Below are 17,166 nucleotides of genomic sequence, written 5' to 3' on the forward strand. Positions count from 1 at the left end.
GAGCAGGGCAGTGCAGGAGAGCTCTGTGCTCACAGGGCAGAGCCTGCAGGGCAGTGCAGGAGAGCTCTGTGCTCACAGGGCAGAGGTGAGCAGGGCAGTGCAGGAGAGCTCTGTGCTCACAGGGGCAGAGGTGAGCAGGGCAGTGCAGGAGAGCTCTGTGCTCACAGGGCAGAGGTGAGAGGCAGGGCAGTGCAGGAGAGCTCTGTGCTCACAGGGCAGAGGTGAGAGGCAGGGCAGTGCAGGAGAGCTCTGTGCTCACAGGGCAGAGCCTGCAGGGCAGTGCAGGAGAGCTCTGTGCTCACAGGGCAGAGGTGAGCAGGGCAGTGCAGGAGAGCTCTGTGCTCACAGGGCAGAGCCTGCAGGGCACTGCAGGAGAGCTCTGTGCTCACAGGGGCAGAGGTGAGCAGGGCACTGCAGGAGAGCTCTGTGCTCACAGGGCAGAGGTGAGCAGGGCAGTGCAGGAGAGCTCTGTGCTCACAGGGCAGAGGTGAGCAGGGCAGTGCAGGAGAGCTCTGTGCTCACAGGGCAGAGGTGAGCAGGGCACTGCAGGAGAGCTCTGTGCTCACAGGGGCAGAGCCTGCAGGGCAGTGCAGGAGAGCTCTGTGCTCACAGGGCAGAGGTGAGCAGGGCAGTGCAGGAGAGCTCTGTGCTCACAGGGCAGAGGTGAGCAGGGCACTGCAGGAGAGCTCTGTGCTCACAGGGCAGAGGTGAGCAGGGCACTGCAGGAGAGCTCTGTGCTCACAGGGCAGAGGTGAGCAGGGCAGTGCAGGAGAGCTCTGTGCTCACAGGGCAGAGGTGAGCAGGGCACTGCAGAAGAGCTCTGTGCTCACAGGGCAGAGCCTGCAGGGCAGTGCAGGAGAGCTCTGTGCTCACAGGGCAGAGCCTGCAGGGCACTGCAGGAGAGCTCTGTGCTCACAGGGCAGAGGTGAGCAGGGCAGTGCAGGAGAGCTCTGTGCTCACAGGGCAGAGCCTGCAGGGCACTGCAGGAGAGCTCTGTGCTCACAGGGGCAGAGGTGAGCAGGGCACTGCAGGAGAGCTCTGTGCTCACAGGGCAGAGGTGAGCAGGGCAGTGCAGGAGAGCTCTGTGCTCACAGGGCAGAGGTGAGCAGGGCAGTGCAGGAGAGCTCTGTGCTCACAGGGGCAGAGGTGAGCAGGGCAGTGCAGGAGAGCTCTGTGCTCACAGGGCAGAGGTGAGCAGGGCAGTGCAGGAGAGCTCTGTGCTCACAGGGGCAGAGCCTGCAGGGCAGTGCAGGAGAGCTCTGTGCTCACAGGGCAGAGGTGAGCAGGGCACTGCAGGAGAGCTCTGTGCTCACAGGGCAGAGGTGAGCAGGGCAGTGCAGGAGAGCTCTGTGCTCACAGGGGCAGAGCCTGCAGGGCACTGCAGGAGAGCTCTGTGCTCACAGGGGCAGAGGTGAGCAGGGCAGTGCAGGAGAGCTCTGTGCTCACAGGGCAGAGGTGAGCAGGGCAGTGCAGGAGAGCTCTGTGCTCACAGGGCAGAGCCTGCAGGGCAGTGCAGGAGAGCTCTGTGCTCACAGGGGCAGAGGTGAGCAGGGCACTGCAGGAGAGCTCTGTGCTCACAGGGCAGAGGTGAGCAGGGCAGTGCAGGAGAGCTCTGTGCTCACAGGGCAGAGCCTGCAGGGCAGTGCAGGAGAGCTCTGTGCTCACAGGGCAGAGCCTGCAGGGCAGTGCAGGAGAGCTCTGTGCTCACAGGGCAGAGCCTGCAGGGCAGTGCAGGAGAGCTCTGTGCTCAGAGGGCAGAGGTGAGCAGGGCAGTGCAGGAGAGCTCTGTGCTCACAGGGCAGAGGTGAGCAGGGCAGTGCAGGAGAGCTCTGTGCTCACAGGGCAGAGCCTGCAGGGCACTGCAGGAGAGCTCTGTGCTCACAGGGCAGAGGTGAGCTGGGCAGGGCAGGAGAGCTCTGTGCTCACAGGGCAGAGCCTGCAGGGCAGTGCAGGAGAGCTCTGTGCTCACAGGGCAGAGGTGAGCAGGGCAGTGCAGGAGAGCTCTGTGCTCACAGGGCAGAGGTGAGCAGGGCAGTGCAGGAGAGCTCTGTGCTCACAGGGCAGAGGTGAGCAGGGCAGTGCAGGAGAGCTCTGTGCTCACAGGGCAGAGGTGAGCAGGGCAGTGCAGGAGAGCTCTGTGCTCACAGGGCAGAGCCTGCAGGGCAGTGCAGGAGAGCTCTGTGCTCACAGGGCAGAGGTGAGAGGCAGGGCAGTGCAGGAGAGCTCTGTGCTCACAGGGCAGAGGTGAGAGGCAGGGCACTGCAGGAGAGCTCTGTGCTCACAGGGCAGAGGTGAGCAGGGCAGTGCAGGAGAGCTCTGTGCTCACAGGGCAGAGGTGAGCAGGGCAGTGCAGGAGAGCTCTGTGCTCACAGGGCAGAGGTGAGCAGGGCAGTGCAGGAGAGCTCTGTGCTCACAGGGCAGAGGTGAGCAGGGCAGTGCAGGAGAGCTCTGTGCTCACAGGGGCAGAGCCTGCAGGGCAGTGCAGGAGAGCTCTGTGCTCACAGGGCAGAGGTGAGCAGGGCAGGGCAGGAGAGCTCTGTGCTCACAGGGCAGAGGTGAGCAGGGCAGTGCAGGAGAGCTCTGTGCTCACAGGGGCAGAGGTGAGCAGGGCAGTGCAGGAGAGCTCTGTGCTCACAGGGCAGAGCCTGCAGGGCAGTGCAGGAGAGCTCTGTGCTCACAGGGCAGAGGTGAGCAGGGCACTGCAGGAGAGCTCTGTGCTCACAGGGCAGAGCCTGCAGGGCAGTGCAGGAGAGCTCTGTGCTCACAGGGCAGAGGTGAGAGGCAGGGCAGTGCAGGAGAGCTCTGTGCTCACAGGGCAGAGGTGAGAGGCAGGGCACTGCAGGAGAGCTCTGTGCTCACAGGGCAGAGGTGAGCAGGGCAGTGCAGGAGAGCTCTGTGCTCACAGGGCAGAGGTGAGCAGGGCAGTGCAGGAGAGCTCTGTGCTCACAGGGCAGAGGTGAGCAGGGCAGTGCAGGAGAGCTCTGTGCTCACAGGGCAGAGGTGAGCAGGGCACTGCAGGAGAGCTCTGTGCTCACAGGGCAGAGCCTGCAGGGCAGTGCAGGAGAGCTCTGTGCTCACAGGGCAGAGCCTGCAGGGCAGTGCAGGAGAGCTCTGTGCTCACAGGGCAGAGGTGAGCAGGGCAGTGCAGGAGAGCTCTGTGCTCACAGGGCAGAGGTGAGCAGGGCAGTGCAGGAGAGCTCTGTGCTCACAGGGCAGAGGTGAGCAGGGCAGTGCAGGAGAGCTCTGTGCTCACAGGGCAGAGGTGAGCAGGGCACTGCAGGAGAGCTCTGTGCTCACAGGGCAGAGCCTGCAGGGCAGTGCAGGAGAGCTCTGTGCTCACAGGGCAGAGCCTGCAGGGCAGTGCAGGAGAGCTCTGTGCTCACAGGGCAGAGGTGAGCAGGGCAGTGCAGGAGAGCTCTGTGCTCACAGGGCAGAGCCTGCAGGGCAGTGCAGGAGAGCTCTGTGCTCACAGGGCAGAGGTGAGCAGGGCAGTGCAGGAGAGCTCTGTGCTCACAGGGCAGAGCCTGCAGGGCACTGCAGGAGAGCTCTGTGCTCACAGGGCAGAGCCTGCAGGGCAGTGCAGGAGAGCTCTGTGCTCACAGGGGCAGAGGTGAGCAGGGCAGTGCAGGAGAGCTCTGTGCTCACAGGGGCAGAGGTGAGCAGGGCAGTGCAGGAGAGCTCTGTGCTCACAGGGCAGAGCCTGCAGGGCAGTGCAGGAGAGCTCTGTGCTCACAGGGCAGAGCCTGCAGGGCAGTGCAGGAGAGCTCTGTGCTCACAGGGCAGAGGTGAGCAGGGCACTGCAGGAGAGCTCTGTGCTCACAGGGGCAGAGGTGAGCAGGGCAGTGCAGGAGAGCTCTGTGCTCACAGGGGCAGAGCCTGCAGGGCAGTGCAGGAGAGCTCTGTGCTCACAGGGCAGAGGTGAGCAGGGCAGTGCAGGAGAGCTCTGTGCTCACAGGGCAGAGGTGAGCAGGGCAGTGCAGGAGAGCTCTGTGCTCACAGGGGCAGAGCCTGCAGGGCAGTGCAGGAGAGCTCTGTGCTCACAGGGCAGAGGTGAGCAGGGCAGTGCAGGAGAGCTCTGTGCTCACAGGGCAGAGGTGAGCAGGGCAGTGCAGGAGAGCTCTGTGCTCACAGGGGCAGAGCCTGCAGGGCAGTGCAGGAGAGCTCTGTGCTCACAGGGCAGAGGTGAGCAGGGCAGTGCAGGAGAGCTCTGTGCTCACAGGGCAGAGGTGAGCAGGGCAGTGCAGGAGAGCTCTGTGCTCACAGGGCAGAGGTGAGCAGGGCAGTGCAGGAGAGCTCTGTGCTCACAGGGGCAGAGGTGAGCAGGGCAGTGCAGGAGAGCTCTGTGCTCACAGGGCAGAGGTGAGCAGGGCAGTGCAGGAGAGCTCTGTGCTCACAGGGCAGAGGTGAGCAGGGCAGTGCAGGAGAGCTCTGTGCTCACAGGGCAGAGGTGAGCAGGGCAGTGCAGGAGAGCTCTGTGCTCACAGGGCAGAGGTGAGCAGGGCAGTGCAGGAGAGCTCTGTGCTCACAGGGCAGAGGTGAGCAGGGCAGTGCAGGAGACCTCTGTGCTCACAGGGGCAGAGGTGAGCAGGGCAGTGCAGGAGAGCTCTGTGCTCACAGGGCAGAGGTGAGCAGGGCAGTGCAGGAGAGCTCTGTGCTCACAGGGCAGAGGTGAGCAGGGCAGTGCAGGAGAGCTCTGTGCTCACAGGGCAGAGGTGAGCAGGGCAGTGCAGGAGAGCTCTGTGCTCACAGGGGCAGAGCCTGCAGGGCAGTGCAGGAGAGCTCTGTGCTCACAGGGCAGAGCCTGCAGGGCAGTGCAGGAGAGCTCTGTGCTCACAGGGGCAGAGGTGAGCAGGGCACTGCAGGAGAGCTCTGTGCTCACAGGGCAGAGGTGAGCAGGGCAGTGCAGGAGAGCTCTGTGTTCACAGGGGCAGAGGTGAGCAGGGCAGTGCAGGAGAGCTCTGTGCTCACAGGGGCAGAGCCTGCAGGGCAGTGCAGGAGAGCTCTGTGCTCACAGGGCAGAGCCTGCAGGGCAGTGCAGGAGAGCTCTGTGCTCACAGGGGCAGAGGTGAGCAGGGCAGTGCAGGAGAGCTCTGTGCTCACAGGGGCAGAGGTGAGCAGGGCAGTGCAGGAGAGCTCTGTGCTCACAGGGCAGAGGTGAGCAGGGCAGTGCAGGAGAGCTCTGTGCTCACAGGGCAGAGCCTGCAGGGCAGGTCAGGGGAGCTCTGTGCTCACAGGGGCAGAGGTGAGCAGGGCACTGCAGGAGAGCTCTGTGCTCACAGGGCAGAGCCTGCAGGGCAGTGCAGGAGAGCTCTGTGCTCACAGGGCAGAGGTGAGCAGGGCAGTGCAGGAGAGCTCTGTGCTCACAGGGCAGAGCCTGCAGGGCAGTGCAGGAGAGCTCTGTGCTCACAGGGGCAGAGGTGAGCAGGGCAGTGCAGGAGAGCTCTGTGCTCACAGGGGCAGAGGTGAGCAGGGCAGTGCAGGAGAGCTCTGTGCTCACAGGGCAGAGGTGAGCAGGGCAGTGCAGGAGAGCTCTGTGCTCACAGGGGCAGAGGTGAGCAGGGCAGTGCAGGAGAGCTCTGTGCTCACAGGGGCAGAGCCTGCAGGGCAGTGCAGGAGAGCTCTGTGCTCACAGGGGCAGAGCCTGCAGGGCAGTGCAGGAGAGCTCTGTGCTCACAGGGCAGAGGTGAGCAGGGCAGTGCAGGAGAGCTCTGTGCTCACAGGGGCAGAGGTGAGCAGGGCAGTGCAGGAGAGCTCTGTGCTCACAGGGCAGAGCCTGCAGGGCAGGGCAGGAGAGCTCTGTGCTCACAGGGCAGAGGTGAGCAGGGCAGTGCAGGAGAGCTCTGTGCTCACAGGGCAGAGCCTGCAGGGCAGGGCAGGAGAGCTCTGTGCTCACAGGGCAGAGGTGAGCAGGGCAGTGCAGGAGAGCTCTGTGCTCACAGGGCAGAGCCTGCAGGGCAGTGCAGGAGAGCTCTGTGCTCACAGGGGCAGAGGTGAGCAGGGCAGTGCAGGAGAGCTCTGTGCTCACAGGGCAGAGCCTGCAGGGCAGTGCAGGAGAGCTCTGTGCTCACAGGGCAGAGCCTGCAGGGCAGTGCAGGAGAGCTCTGTGCTCACAGGGCAGAGGTGAGCAGGGCAGTGCAGGAGAGCTCTGTGCTCACAGGGCAGAGCCTGCAGGACAGTGCAGGAGAGCTCTGTGCTCACAGGGCAGAGCCTGCAGGGCAGTGCAGGAGAGCTCTGTGCTCACAGGGCAGAGGTGAGCAGGGCAGTGCAGGAGAGCTCTGTGCTCACAGGGCAGAGGTGAGCAGGGCAGTGCAGGAGAGCTCTGTGCTCACAGGGGCAGAGCCTGCAGGGCAGTGCAGGAGAGCTCTGTGCTCACAGGGGCAGAGGTGAGCAGGGCACTGCAGGAGAGCTCTGTGCTCACAGGGCAGAGGTGAGCAGGGCACTGCAGGAGAGCTCTGTGCTCACAGGGCAGAGGTGAGCAGGGCACTGCAGGAGAGCTCTGTGCTCACAGGGCAGAGCCTGCAGGGCAGTGCAGGAGAGCTCTGTGCTCACAGGGCAGAGGTGAGCAGGGCACTGCAGGAGAGCTCTGTGCTCACAGGGCAGAGGTGAGCAGGGCAGTGCAGGAGAGCTCTGTGCTCACAGGGGCAGAGGTGAGCAGGGCAGTGCAGGAGAGCTCTGTGCTCACAGGGCAGAGCCTGCAGGGCAGTGCAGGAGAGCTCTGTGCTCACAGGGCAGAGCCTACCTCACCACCCTGCCACAGCAGTGCCCTCAGCAACTCTGACTCTCTCCTGGCCTGCAGCTGGAAGGAAGCAGCACAGGGGAGGCTGAGGCAGCACAGGGGAGGCTGAGGCAGCACAGGGGAGGCTGAGGCAGCACAGGGGGAAGCTGAGGCAGCACAGGGGGAAGCTGAGGCAGCACAGGGGAGGCTGAGGCAGCACAGGGGAAGCTGAGGCAGCACAGGGGAGGCTGAGGCAGCGCAGGGGAAGCTGAGGCAGCACAGGGGAGGCTGAGGCAGCACAGGGGGAGGCTGAGGCAGCGCAGGGGAAGCTGAGGCAGCACAGGGGGAAGCTGAGGCAGCGCAGGGGAAGCTGAGGCAGCACAGGGGAGGCTGAGGCAGCACAGGGGGAGGCTGAGGCAGCACAGGGGAAGCTAAGGCAGCACAGGGGCAGGCTGAGGCAGCACAGGGGAGGCTGAGGCAGCACAGGGGAAGCTGAGGCAGCACAGGGGAAGCTGAGGCAGCACAGGGGAGGCTGAGGCAGCACAGGGGAGGCTGAGGCAGCACAGGGGCAGGCTGAGGCAGCACAGGGGAAGCTGAGGCAGCAGCAGAGGTGAGGCAGGAAGTCTGGAGGAAAGAATCAGTCAGCAGGGTCTGCAGACAGCTATGGGGAGGCTGGAGCCAGGCTCTTCCCAGGGACAGGAGAAGGGGCAATGGACCTCAACCCAATCAGGGGAACTTCCACCTCCACAGGAGCAAAAACTTCCTTGGGGTGAGGCTGCTGGAGGCCTGGAGCAGGCTGCCCAGGGGCTGTGGAGTCTCCTGCTCAGGAGGCTTTCAAAGCCCTCCTGGATGTAGTCCCCGGTTGGTCAGGGCTGGAAGGCTCCAATCTGCTCTGCTCTCATCCCAAACCACTGCCCCTGGGCCTGGCCCTGCAGGCCTTTGGCAGCAGTCCCTCTGCAGCCTGCTTGGAGCCCCTGCAGGGACTGGGAGGTCATTGTGAGGTCTCCTGGGGACCTTCTGCTCTCCAGGCTGAACAGCCCCAGCTCCTTCAGCCTGCCCCACCGCAGAGCTGCTCCAACCCCTGAGCATCTTCATGGCCTCCTCTGGACCCTCTCCATCAGGTCCAGGTCCTTCCTGTGCTGAGTGCTGCAGGCCTGTGCACAGCAGAGCAGGGCAGAGGGGCAGGATCCTCTCTCTGCACCTCTGGCAGTGCTGCTCTGGATGCAGCCCAGGCTGCCCCTGGCCTCCTCAGCTGGATCAGACCCCTGACCAGTCTGACCTTGGTGAATCCAAGGCTGGTGCAAACCATCCCAGCTCCTGGCCAGCTGCTGGCAGGGATCCTCCTCAAGCCTTTGCTTTGCAGTGAAGCTGCCACAACCCTCCCCTGCCTCCAGGGGAGATGGAGCTCTGCATCCCCAGCTAAGGGAACAGCCTTGTGTGGCACTCACAGAAGGGGGAGGGCTGGAACCCTCTGCCAGAGCAGGGTCACCCAGGGCACAGGGACACAGCCAGGTGAATGTCTCCAGAGCAGGAGACTCCCCAGGCCCTGTGGGCAGCCTGCTGCAGGCCTCCAGCAGCCTCAGCCTCTCCTGGCTTTGCTGAGGAGCTGAGAGATCCAAGGAGAGATTTCAGAACTCCAACTGCAGCTCTGAGAATTCAAGGTTCAAGACACTGAAGGCTTCAGAAGCAGCAGAGCTCATCCCTGGATGTTATTCATGCAGCACAGAGAGGGAAGAGAGCAACTTTGCTGCTGCTGCTGCTTTGTCTCCTGCTTGCTAGGGAGGGTGAAAGAGCTGCTGGAGAGAGGCAGGAGGAGCCCTGCCCTGCCCTGCTCACCTCAGGCACTTGGGCTTGGCCTTTCCCCACAGCTGGGCACTAAGGGCCAGAGTTTCACTGCTCAGTTTGCACAGATCAGAGCAGATGAAGAGCTTGGGAGGAACAGGGGGAGCTGCACTTCCTGTGCAGAAGCCTCTCAGCAGTGCTGATTGACCAAACCTCCAGCAGCAAAGCTCCTCCCCTGCTGCTGCTCAAGCATGAATGGAGCAGCTCAGAGTCAGCAGGGACCCAGCAGGAGGGAGCCCATCCTGTGCTGCAGACCAGTGCCTGCCCTGCCCTTCCAGGAGCTTGCTGGGCAGGCCCCCCTCCAGCTGCCTGCAGAGTGTCTCCTGGCAGCACAGCCCCCCCAGGTCCCATTGCACCAGGGCCAAAGCACCTCCTCAGGCCTGGCAGCCTGCCCCTGGCAAGGAGCTGATCAATAATGGAGGAGCCTGGGCTGCTCTCCTCTGGGGTGTGGATTTCAGCCACTGCTCTTCTCATGAAAGATGCATGGAGGGAAGCTGAGCACAAACCTGCAACTCAAAACCCATGCCCTGAACAGCAGCCCTGCTGAAGGGCAGCCTGGGAGATCACACACAGCTGAACTCCTTCCCTGGAGAGCTGCAGGAGCCTGAGCTGAAGGACACAGAGAGGCCTCAGAGGTGACTGCTGCCATCAGCTGCGCTCTCCATTCCTGCTGGGAGCCTGCTCTGCTCTTCAGAGTCACAGCCTGCACTCCCAGAGCTCCTCTTGCCCAAGCCCCTGCAGGCAGCAGGGACAGCTCCAGCCACAGCACTCACCCTGAGCACAGTAACTGAGCTGCAGCCTCCTGTGCCCATCCAGCCTGTGCTCTCCCACTCAGTCCACCCAAGGAGTCTCAAGTATCAGGGAAATAAGAGACCTGGCCCTCTGTGCAGGGAATCCAAGCAGGGCAGTAAGCAGGGCAAGGATCTGCAGCACATGGCTGTCCTTGACCTGTTCAGCTCATGACCAAACCTCCTCTCAGCAGAGGCTCACCTGGGCAGAGCTGCAGGTGCAGCTCCTTTGGCTTAGGAACTACATCCCTGGATGCCCTTTTCCTCCCAGTGTTACCTCAGAGCCTCTCCCCAGAGGGGTTTGTGCAGGCAGCAGAGGAACCTCCTCACCAGTCCCAGGCACCCTGCACCCAGGAACCCCAAGACACTGCTCAACCCAAGAGCCCTCAGAGAGCAAGTTCCCACCACAGAGACAGGACAAAGGGCATCTGTCCCAGCCAGCCAGCACAGAGGAGACCTCTGCCTCACCTGCAGCTGTAGGAAGGGGATGTTGAAGAACTTGTGCAGGTACTTGAGGCCAAAGCTGTTCTTCATGGAAGACTCAGCGTAGCGGAAGTAGGAGGCGCCGGGGGGCCTGTGCCAGAGAGAGAGCAGAGCTGTGCCCAGGGCAAGGCTGGCACCCACCTGGCAGCAGGGCTGCCACCTCTGGGGCTGTGCTGCCAGCCAGAGCTGGGCAGGCTGAGAGCTGGCTGTGGAGAGAAGGAAATCAAGGAGGCCAAGGGGAGGGTCTGGCACAGGAGAGCCCCAGGGAGCAGCACAGGCTGGGGCTGACCTGCTGGAGAGCAGCACAGGGGAAAGGGGCCTGGGGCTCCTGGAGGACAGAAGGATGCCTGGCAGCCAGCAAGGTGCCCGTGTGGCCAAGAAGGGCATCCTAGCATCTAATCCTGTGGGGATTACAAGGGCTGTGGTGAGCAGGTCCAGAGAGGTTCTCCTGCTCCTCTCCTCTGCCCTGCTGAGGCCACAGCTGGAATCTTGTGCCCAGTTCTGGGCCCTCAGCTCAAGAAGGACCTCAGGGAACTGCTGGAGAGAGTCCAGGCCAGAGGCACAGAGCTGCTGCAGGCAGTGGAACATCTCCTGTGAGCACAGCCTGAGGGAGCACAGCCCAAGCAGAGGCCCCTGCTGAGCTGCATCCCAGGATCCATCCTCACTTGAACCTCCTGAGGGTGGGCACAAGCCAACCTCAGGAGGTTCAACAAGACCAAGGGCAGGGTCCTGCAGCTGGGTGGAGGCAATCCCAGGCACAAATGCAGGCTGGGCAGGGACTGGCTGGGAAGCAGCCCTGAGGAGAGAGCCTTGGGGGTGCTGGGGGAGGAGAAGCTCACCAGGAGCTCTCAGTGTGCACTTGCAGCCCAGAAAGCCAACCAGATCCTGGGCTGCAGCAGGAGAAGTGTGGCCAGCAGGGCAAGGGAGGTGATTCTCCCCCTCTGCTCAGCTCTGGGGAGACCCCACCTGGAGTCCTGCCTCCAGTTCTGGAGCCCCTATGGCAAGAGGGATCTGGAGGTGCTGGAAGGTGTCCAGAGCAGGGCCAGGAGGATGAGCAGAGGGCTGGAGCACCTCTCCTATGAGGACAGACTGAAGGAGTTGGGGCTGTTCAGTCTGGAGAAGAGAAGGCTCCCAGGTGACATCATTGTGGCCTTCCAGGATCTGCAGGGGGCTCCAGGAAGGCTGGGGAGGGACTGCTCAGGATCTCAGGCAGTGATAGGACTAGGGGGGATGGAATGAAGCTGGAGGTGGGGAGATTGAGGCTGGAGGGGAGGAGGAAGTTCTTCCCCATGAGAGTGGTGAAGCCCTGGAATGGGTTGTGCAGGGAGGTGGTTGGGGCCCTGTCCCTGGAGGTGTTTAAGGCCAGGCTGGATGAGGCTCTGGCCAGGCTGATCTAGTGTGGGGTGTCCCTGCCCATGGCAGGGGGGTTGGAACTGGCTGATCCTTGTGCTCCCTTCCAACCCTGACTATGATACTTGCAAGCTGCCTCAGGCCCCAGTGGCCTGCAGGTCCTTCTGCTCAGCCCCCCCTGTGCTCCTGCTGAAGGGTGGCAGAGTGTGGCTGTGCCAGGGGCTCTCCAAAGCAGGGGGCTGACAGCTGTGCCAGCTCTTCACTGCTCACTAACAGATTTGCTTCAGAGCCACAAAGCTCAGGTCCCAGGCAGCAGTGCTGGCCATGAAACAAGGCCAGAGGTGGACATGTGAAGAAATGATTAAATCATGGCTTCAAGCCTCAAAGCCTGTGCCCTGGCATGGAGTGATAGAATGCTTGGGTTGGAAAAGACCTCCAGAGCTCACCCAGTCCAACCCCTGCACCCAGCAGGGACATCCTCCACTGGAGCAGGCTGCCCAGAGCCCTCTCCAGCCTCACCTTGAACACCTCCAGGGCTGGAGCCTCAGCCACCTCCCTGGGCAGCCTGCTGCAGTGTTCCAGCAGCCTCCTGGGGCAGAACTTGTTCCTCACCTCCAATCTCAATCTGCTCTGCTCTCATTTCAAACCCTTGCCCCTGGGCCTGGCCCTGCAGGTCTTTGGCAGCAGTCCCTCTGCAGCCTGCTTGGAGCTCCTTCAGGTCCTGGAAGGCTGCTCTGAGGTCTGCCTGGAGCCTTCTCTTCAGGCTGCACAGCCCCAGCTCTCTTAGGCAGAGGGTCTCCAGCCTCTGATCATCTTTGTGACCTCCTCTGGACCTGCTCCATCAGGTCCAGGTCCTTCTTGTGCTGGGATCCCAGAGCTGGCCCCAGCCCTGCAGGTGAGGGCAGAGTAGAGGGGCAGGATCCTCTCTCTCCACCTCTGCCAATGGGCACTGGTAGCACAGAAGGCCAAGGGCAGCCCAAAGGCTGCCCTTGGCCTTCTGTGCTGCCAGTGCCCATTGCTGGCTCCTGTCCAGCTCCTCCCCACCAGCACCCCCAAGGCCTTCTCTGCAGGACTGCTTTCCTCCCCCTGCCTGCACTGACAGTGAGGATTGTTCTGACCCAGGAGCAGAACCCCAGGAGGTTCACCTGGCCCCAGCTCCTTCTGGCTGCCCTCCTGCCCCTTCCTGTGTGCCTGACACAGCCACAGAGAAGGAAGCAAGTGGGAGAACAGCAAGATGGCTTAGGAGCAGACAGCCACAGCCAAAGGCACAACCTCCTGGGCCCTGAGCATCAAGCAGGACCAACAGAGCCTCAGGCTCCCTGCACAGCAGCAGGAGGAGCAGCAGCTTTGCTGTGAGGCTGCTGGAGGCCTGGAGACCTCCAGAGGTCATCCAGCCCAAGCCCCCCTGCCAGAGCAGGCCCAGCCAGGGCAGCTCACACAGGGACACAGCCAGGGGGGCTCTGAATGCTTCCAGTGACCTCTGGAGGTCCCTTCCAGCCCCTGGCACTCTGTGGTTCTAGGACTTGGCCATGCCCAGTGCCTCCATGCAGGGGTGCCCTCAGAGGCTCTCTTGGGGCTGTGCTGCAGGAGGAAGGCTGTGCCACAGGGGGAGGACTACCCAGGGAGAAGAGGACTTCTCAGGCAGCCTTCTGCAGGCCATGCTGGCAGCTGCCTGCTCCCAGGCACACATCTGCCCAGGCCAGGCTCCAGGGCCCATGCTGGGAGCTGCTGGTGAGACAGCAGGAGCTGGCAGAGGGGCTGCAGGGGGCTGGGGTGAGAGCAGGCCCTGGGGGGCTGCAGGCAGGGCAGGGGCAGGGCAGGAGCAGGGGCAGGGGCTGCAGGCAGGGCAGGGCAGGGGCAGGGGCAGGGACTGCAGGCAGGGGCAGGGGCAGGGCAGGGGCAGGGGGCAGGGGCAGGGGCAGGGGCTGCAGGCAGGGGCAGGGCAGGGGCAGGGCAGGGGCAGGGGCTGCAGGCAGGGGCAGGGGCAGGGGCAGGGCAGGGGCAGGGGCAGTGCAGGGCAGGGGCAGGGGCAGGGCAGGGCAGGGGCAGGGGCAGGGCAGGGGCAGGGGCAGTGCAGGGGCAGGGCAGGGCAGGGGCAGGGCAGGGGCTGCAGGCAGGGCAGGGGCAGGGGCAGGGGCAGGGGCAGGGGCAGGGCAGGGGCAGGGGCAGTGCAGGGGCAGGGCAGGGCAGGGGCAGGGCAGGGGCTGCAGGCAGGGCAGGGGCAGGGGCAGGGGCAGGGCAGGGCAGGGGCAGGGGAGGGCAGGGGCAGGGGCAGGGCAGGGGCTGCAGGCAGGGCAGGGGCTGCAGGCAGGGCAGGGGCAGGGCAGGGGCAGGGCAGGGGCAGGGCAGGGGCAGGGGCTGCAGGCAGGGCAGGGGCAGGGCAGGGGCAGGGGCAGGGGAGGGCAGGGGCAGGGCAGGGGCAGGGCAGGGCAGGGGAGGGCAGGGGTTGCAGGCAGGGGCTGCAGGCAGAGCAGGGCAGGGCAGGGCAGGGGCAGGGGCAGGGCAGGGGCAGGGCAGGGGCAGGGGCAGGGCAGGGGCAGGGCAGGGGCAGGGCAGGGGCTGCAGGCAGGGCAGGGCAGGGGCAGGGGCAGGGCAGGGGCAGGGCAGGGCAGGGCAGGGCAGGGCAGGGGCAGGGCAGGGGCAGGGCAGGGGCAGGGGCAGGGGCAGGGGCAGGGCAGGGGCTGCAGGCAGGGCAGGGGCAGGGCAGGGGCAGGGGCAGGGGCAGGGGCAGGGCAGGGCAGGGGCAGGGCAGGGGCAGGGGCAGGGCAGGGGCAGGGGCTGGGGGCAGGGCAGGGGCAGGGCAGGGGCAGGGGCAGGGGCAGGGGCAGGGCAGGGCAGGGGCAGGGCAGGGGCAGGGGCAGGGCAGGGGCAGGGGCTGGGGGCAGGGCAGGGGCAGGGGCAGGGGCAGGGCAGGGGCTGCAGGCAGGGCAGGGGCAGGGGCAGGGGCAGGGCAGGGCAGGGCAGGGCAGAGGCAGGGCAGGGCAGAGGCAGGGCAGAGGCAGGGCAGAGGCAGGGCAGGGGCAGGGCAGGGCAGAGGCAGGGCAGGGGCAGCACTCACCGGTGCAGGCCGTCGATGAGGTCGCGCACGTCGCTGGGCAGGGGCAGGGCAGGGGCAGGGCAGGGCAGGGCAGGGGCAGGGGCAGGGGCAGGGGCAGGGCAGGGGCAGGGGCTGCAGGCAGGGGAGGGCAGGGGCAGGGGCAGGGGCAGCACTCACCGGTGCAGGCCGTCGATGAGGTCGCGCACGTCGCTGGGCAGGGGCAGGGCAGGGGCAGGGCAGGGCAGGGCAGGGGCAGGGGCAGGGGCAGGGGCAGGGCAGGGGCAGGGCAGGGGCAGGGGCAGGAGCAGGGCAGGGGCAGGGGCAGGGCAGGGGCAGGGCAGGGGCAGGGCAGGGCAGGGGCAGGGGCAGGGGCAGGGCAGGGGCAGGGCAGGGGCAGGGCAGGGGCAGGGCAGGGGCAGGGGCAGGAGCAGGGCAGGGGCAGGGGCAGGGCAGGGCAGGGCAGGGGCAGGGGCAGGGGCAGGGCAGGGGCTGCAGGCAGGGGCAGGGCAGGGGCAGGGGCAGCACTCACCGGTGCAGGCCGTCGATGAGGTCGCGCACGTCGCCGGGCAGGATCACCCGGTGCTCCCCCATGTCCCGGTAGTTGCCCAGCACACACACTGGCACGTGGGTTGGCACCTTGGGCAGCTCCCTCAGGATGTAGTTGAATGTCCTGCAGCAGAGGAGAGAGCCATAGGCAGGTGAGCAGCTCCATGCACAACCCAGAGAGGGGAAAACACAAAGCCAGACATTTTTGTCCCAAATCCTCCTGGAAGCTCTTTGGCCTCTCGGGGACCTGTGCCAGAGCCATGGAATGGTTGGGATGGAAGGGAGCTCAAAGCTCAGCCAGCCCCAGCCCCCTGCCATGGGCAGGGACCCCTCCCACCCCCCCAGCTTGCTCAAGGCCTCATCCAGCCTGGCCCTGAACACCTCCAGGCAGGAGGCAGCCACAGCCTCCCTGGGCAGCCTGTGCCAGAGTCTCCCCAGCCTCACTCTCAACAATTTCTTCCTCCTCTCCACTCTCAGTCTCCCCTCTCCCAGCTCAAAGCCATTGTTCCTCAGCCTGGCACTCCCAGCCCTTGGCCAGAGTCCCTCCCCAGCTCTCCTGGAGCCCTTCAGGTCCTGGCAGGCTGCTCTGAGGTCTGCCTGGAGCCTTCTCTTCTCCAGGCTGCACAGCCCCAGCTCTCCCAGCCTGGCCCCCAGGGGAGGTTCTGCAGCCTCTGATCCTCTCTGTGGCCTCCTCTGGAGCCTCTCCAGCAGCTCCAGGGGGGTTTGATCTTTCTCTACTCCAAACCAGGCAGAGAAGTTCAACAATCCACTGCCACCAGCTCCTCCACCTCCTGCAGCAGCACTGCCCCCTGCTTGCCCAGGGAGGTGGCTGAGGCCCTGCCCCTGGAGGTACTGCAGGTGAAAGCTGCTAAGGCCCTGTGCAGCCTGCTGCAGCTGGAGCTGCCCCTGCTGCCTGCAGGGGGTTTGGACAGGAGGAGCTCTGAGGCTCCCTTCCAACCCAGTGCCATCTGTGAATGTGTCTCAGAGCTGTGTGGGTCAGCCCCTCCTGCAGCTGCCCCTGGGCTCACTGCCCCACCCCCAGCAGCAGCTCCAGCCCAACCCAGGAGCAATTCCTTTCCCTCTCAGCTGCCTTCTGGATGCCTCTCACCCCCTCAGCAGCTGTGCCAAGCCAGCAGCTCCTGGGCTGGGTGCAGCCCCACAGCCCAGGGCCCCTGCATCATCCTCACTGCTAGCAGGCTCTGGGAATGCCTCCCTGGCACTGCCCTGTGCTGCAGGGCAGGGCTGCTGTCCTGCTGTGTGCCTGGCACCTGCAGTGGCACTGCCAGGCTCAGCCCAGGAGCTGCAGCGCCCCCGGGGGGCAGGGAGCTGCCCAGCAGCCCAGGAGCACAGCCACAGCCAGGGCAGAAGGCAGAGCTGGCCAAGGGGGCTTCAGGTCATGGCCAGCTCCAGAGCCCACCTGGGAGCAGCAGGCCCAGGAGGCCTCAGCTTCAGGCAAAGGGGTGAGGAGCAGCTGGAGCCTTACCACTGCTTGGTGATGTCAAACATCATCACCACACCGTTGCAGTTCTTGTAGACATCCAGGAACTCTGCATCCAGAGCCAGCTCAGACTCTGCCTGAGGAGACAAAGCAAAGGAGCACTCAGACACCTGCAGGCTTGGCCAGAACACAGCTGGCAGCCCCAAAGAGGCAACCTTCCTAAAGCAGCACTCCCTGGAGTACCTGTGCCCTGTGGGCAAGGAGGCAAGGGGCATCCTGGGGTGGGTTAGAAGGGGAGCAGTGAGCAGGTCAGAGAGGTTCTGCTCTCCTCCTACCCTGCCCTCCTGAGGCCACCTCAAGGGCTGTGGTGAGCAGGTCCAGAGAGGTTCTCCTGCCTCTCTCCTCTGCCCTGCTGAGGCCACAGCTGGAATCTTGTGCCCAGTTCTGGGCCCTCAGCTCAAGAAGGACCTCAGGGAACTGCCTGAGAGAGTCCAGGCCAGAGGCACAGAGCTGCTGCAGGCAGTGGAACATCTCCTGTGAGCACAGCCTGAGGCAGCTGGGGCTTGGGGCTGGGAGCAGAGCAGCCTGAGGGCTGCCCTCAGTGCTGGGGATAAAGATGTGCAGGGCTGGAGCCAGGCTCTGCTCAGGGCTGGCCAAGCACAGCACAAGGGGCACTGGGGGCAGCTGGAGCAGAGCAGCTGCCAGGGGAACAGGAGGGGAAACTTTGTCCCTGTGAGGCTGCTGGAGCCTGGAGCAGGCTGCCCAGAGAGGCTGTGGAGTCTGCTCTGGAGACATTCAGAGCCTGCCTGGCTGTGTGCCTGGGTGAGCTGCCCTGGGCTGGGTGATCTCTGGAGGCCCCTTCCAGCCCCTGCCCTGCTGTGGTTGTGTGGACTCCACACAACCATCACCCAAGCCAGAGCCTTGGTGCTGTGCAGCTTCCTTTGCCCCCCTGATGCCAGCCTCTGGC

General features: G+C 64.8%; 1 protein-coding gene across 1 annotated transcript in view; it reads right to left on the minus strand.

Annotated features, from left to right (window-relative positions):
• RABL6 (RAB, member RAS oncogene family like 6) overlaps window positions 1–17,166 on the minus strand; it is an 87,980-nt gene that overhangs the window by 40,805 nt on the left and 30,009 nt on the right. Inside the window, 3 exon segments of the mRNA XM_068164115.1 lie at window positions 9,814–9,919; window positions 14,745–14,885; window positions 16,245–16,336. Coding sequence (XP_068020216.1) covers window positions 9,814–9,919; window positions 14,745–14,885; window positions 16,245–16,336 — 339 coding nt within the window.

Source organism: Melanerpes formicivorus, unplaced genomic scaffold (genome assembly GCF_026170545.1).
Source record: "Melanerpes formicivorus ecotype bairdi unplaced genomic scaffold, bMelFor1.0.p_v2 SCAF_77, whole genome shotgun sequence".
Lineage (NCBI taxonomy): Eukaryota > Metazoa > Chordata > Aves > Piciformes > Picidae > Melanerpes > Melanerpes formicivorus.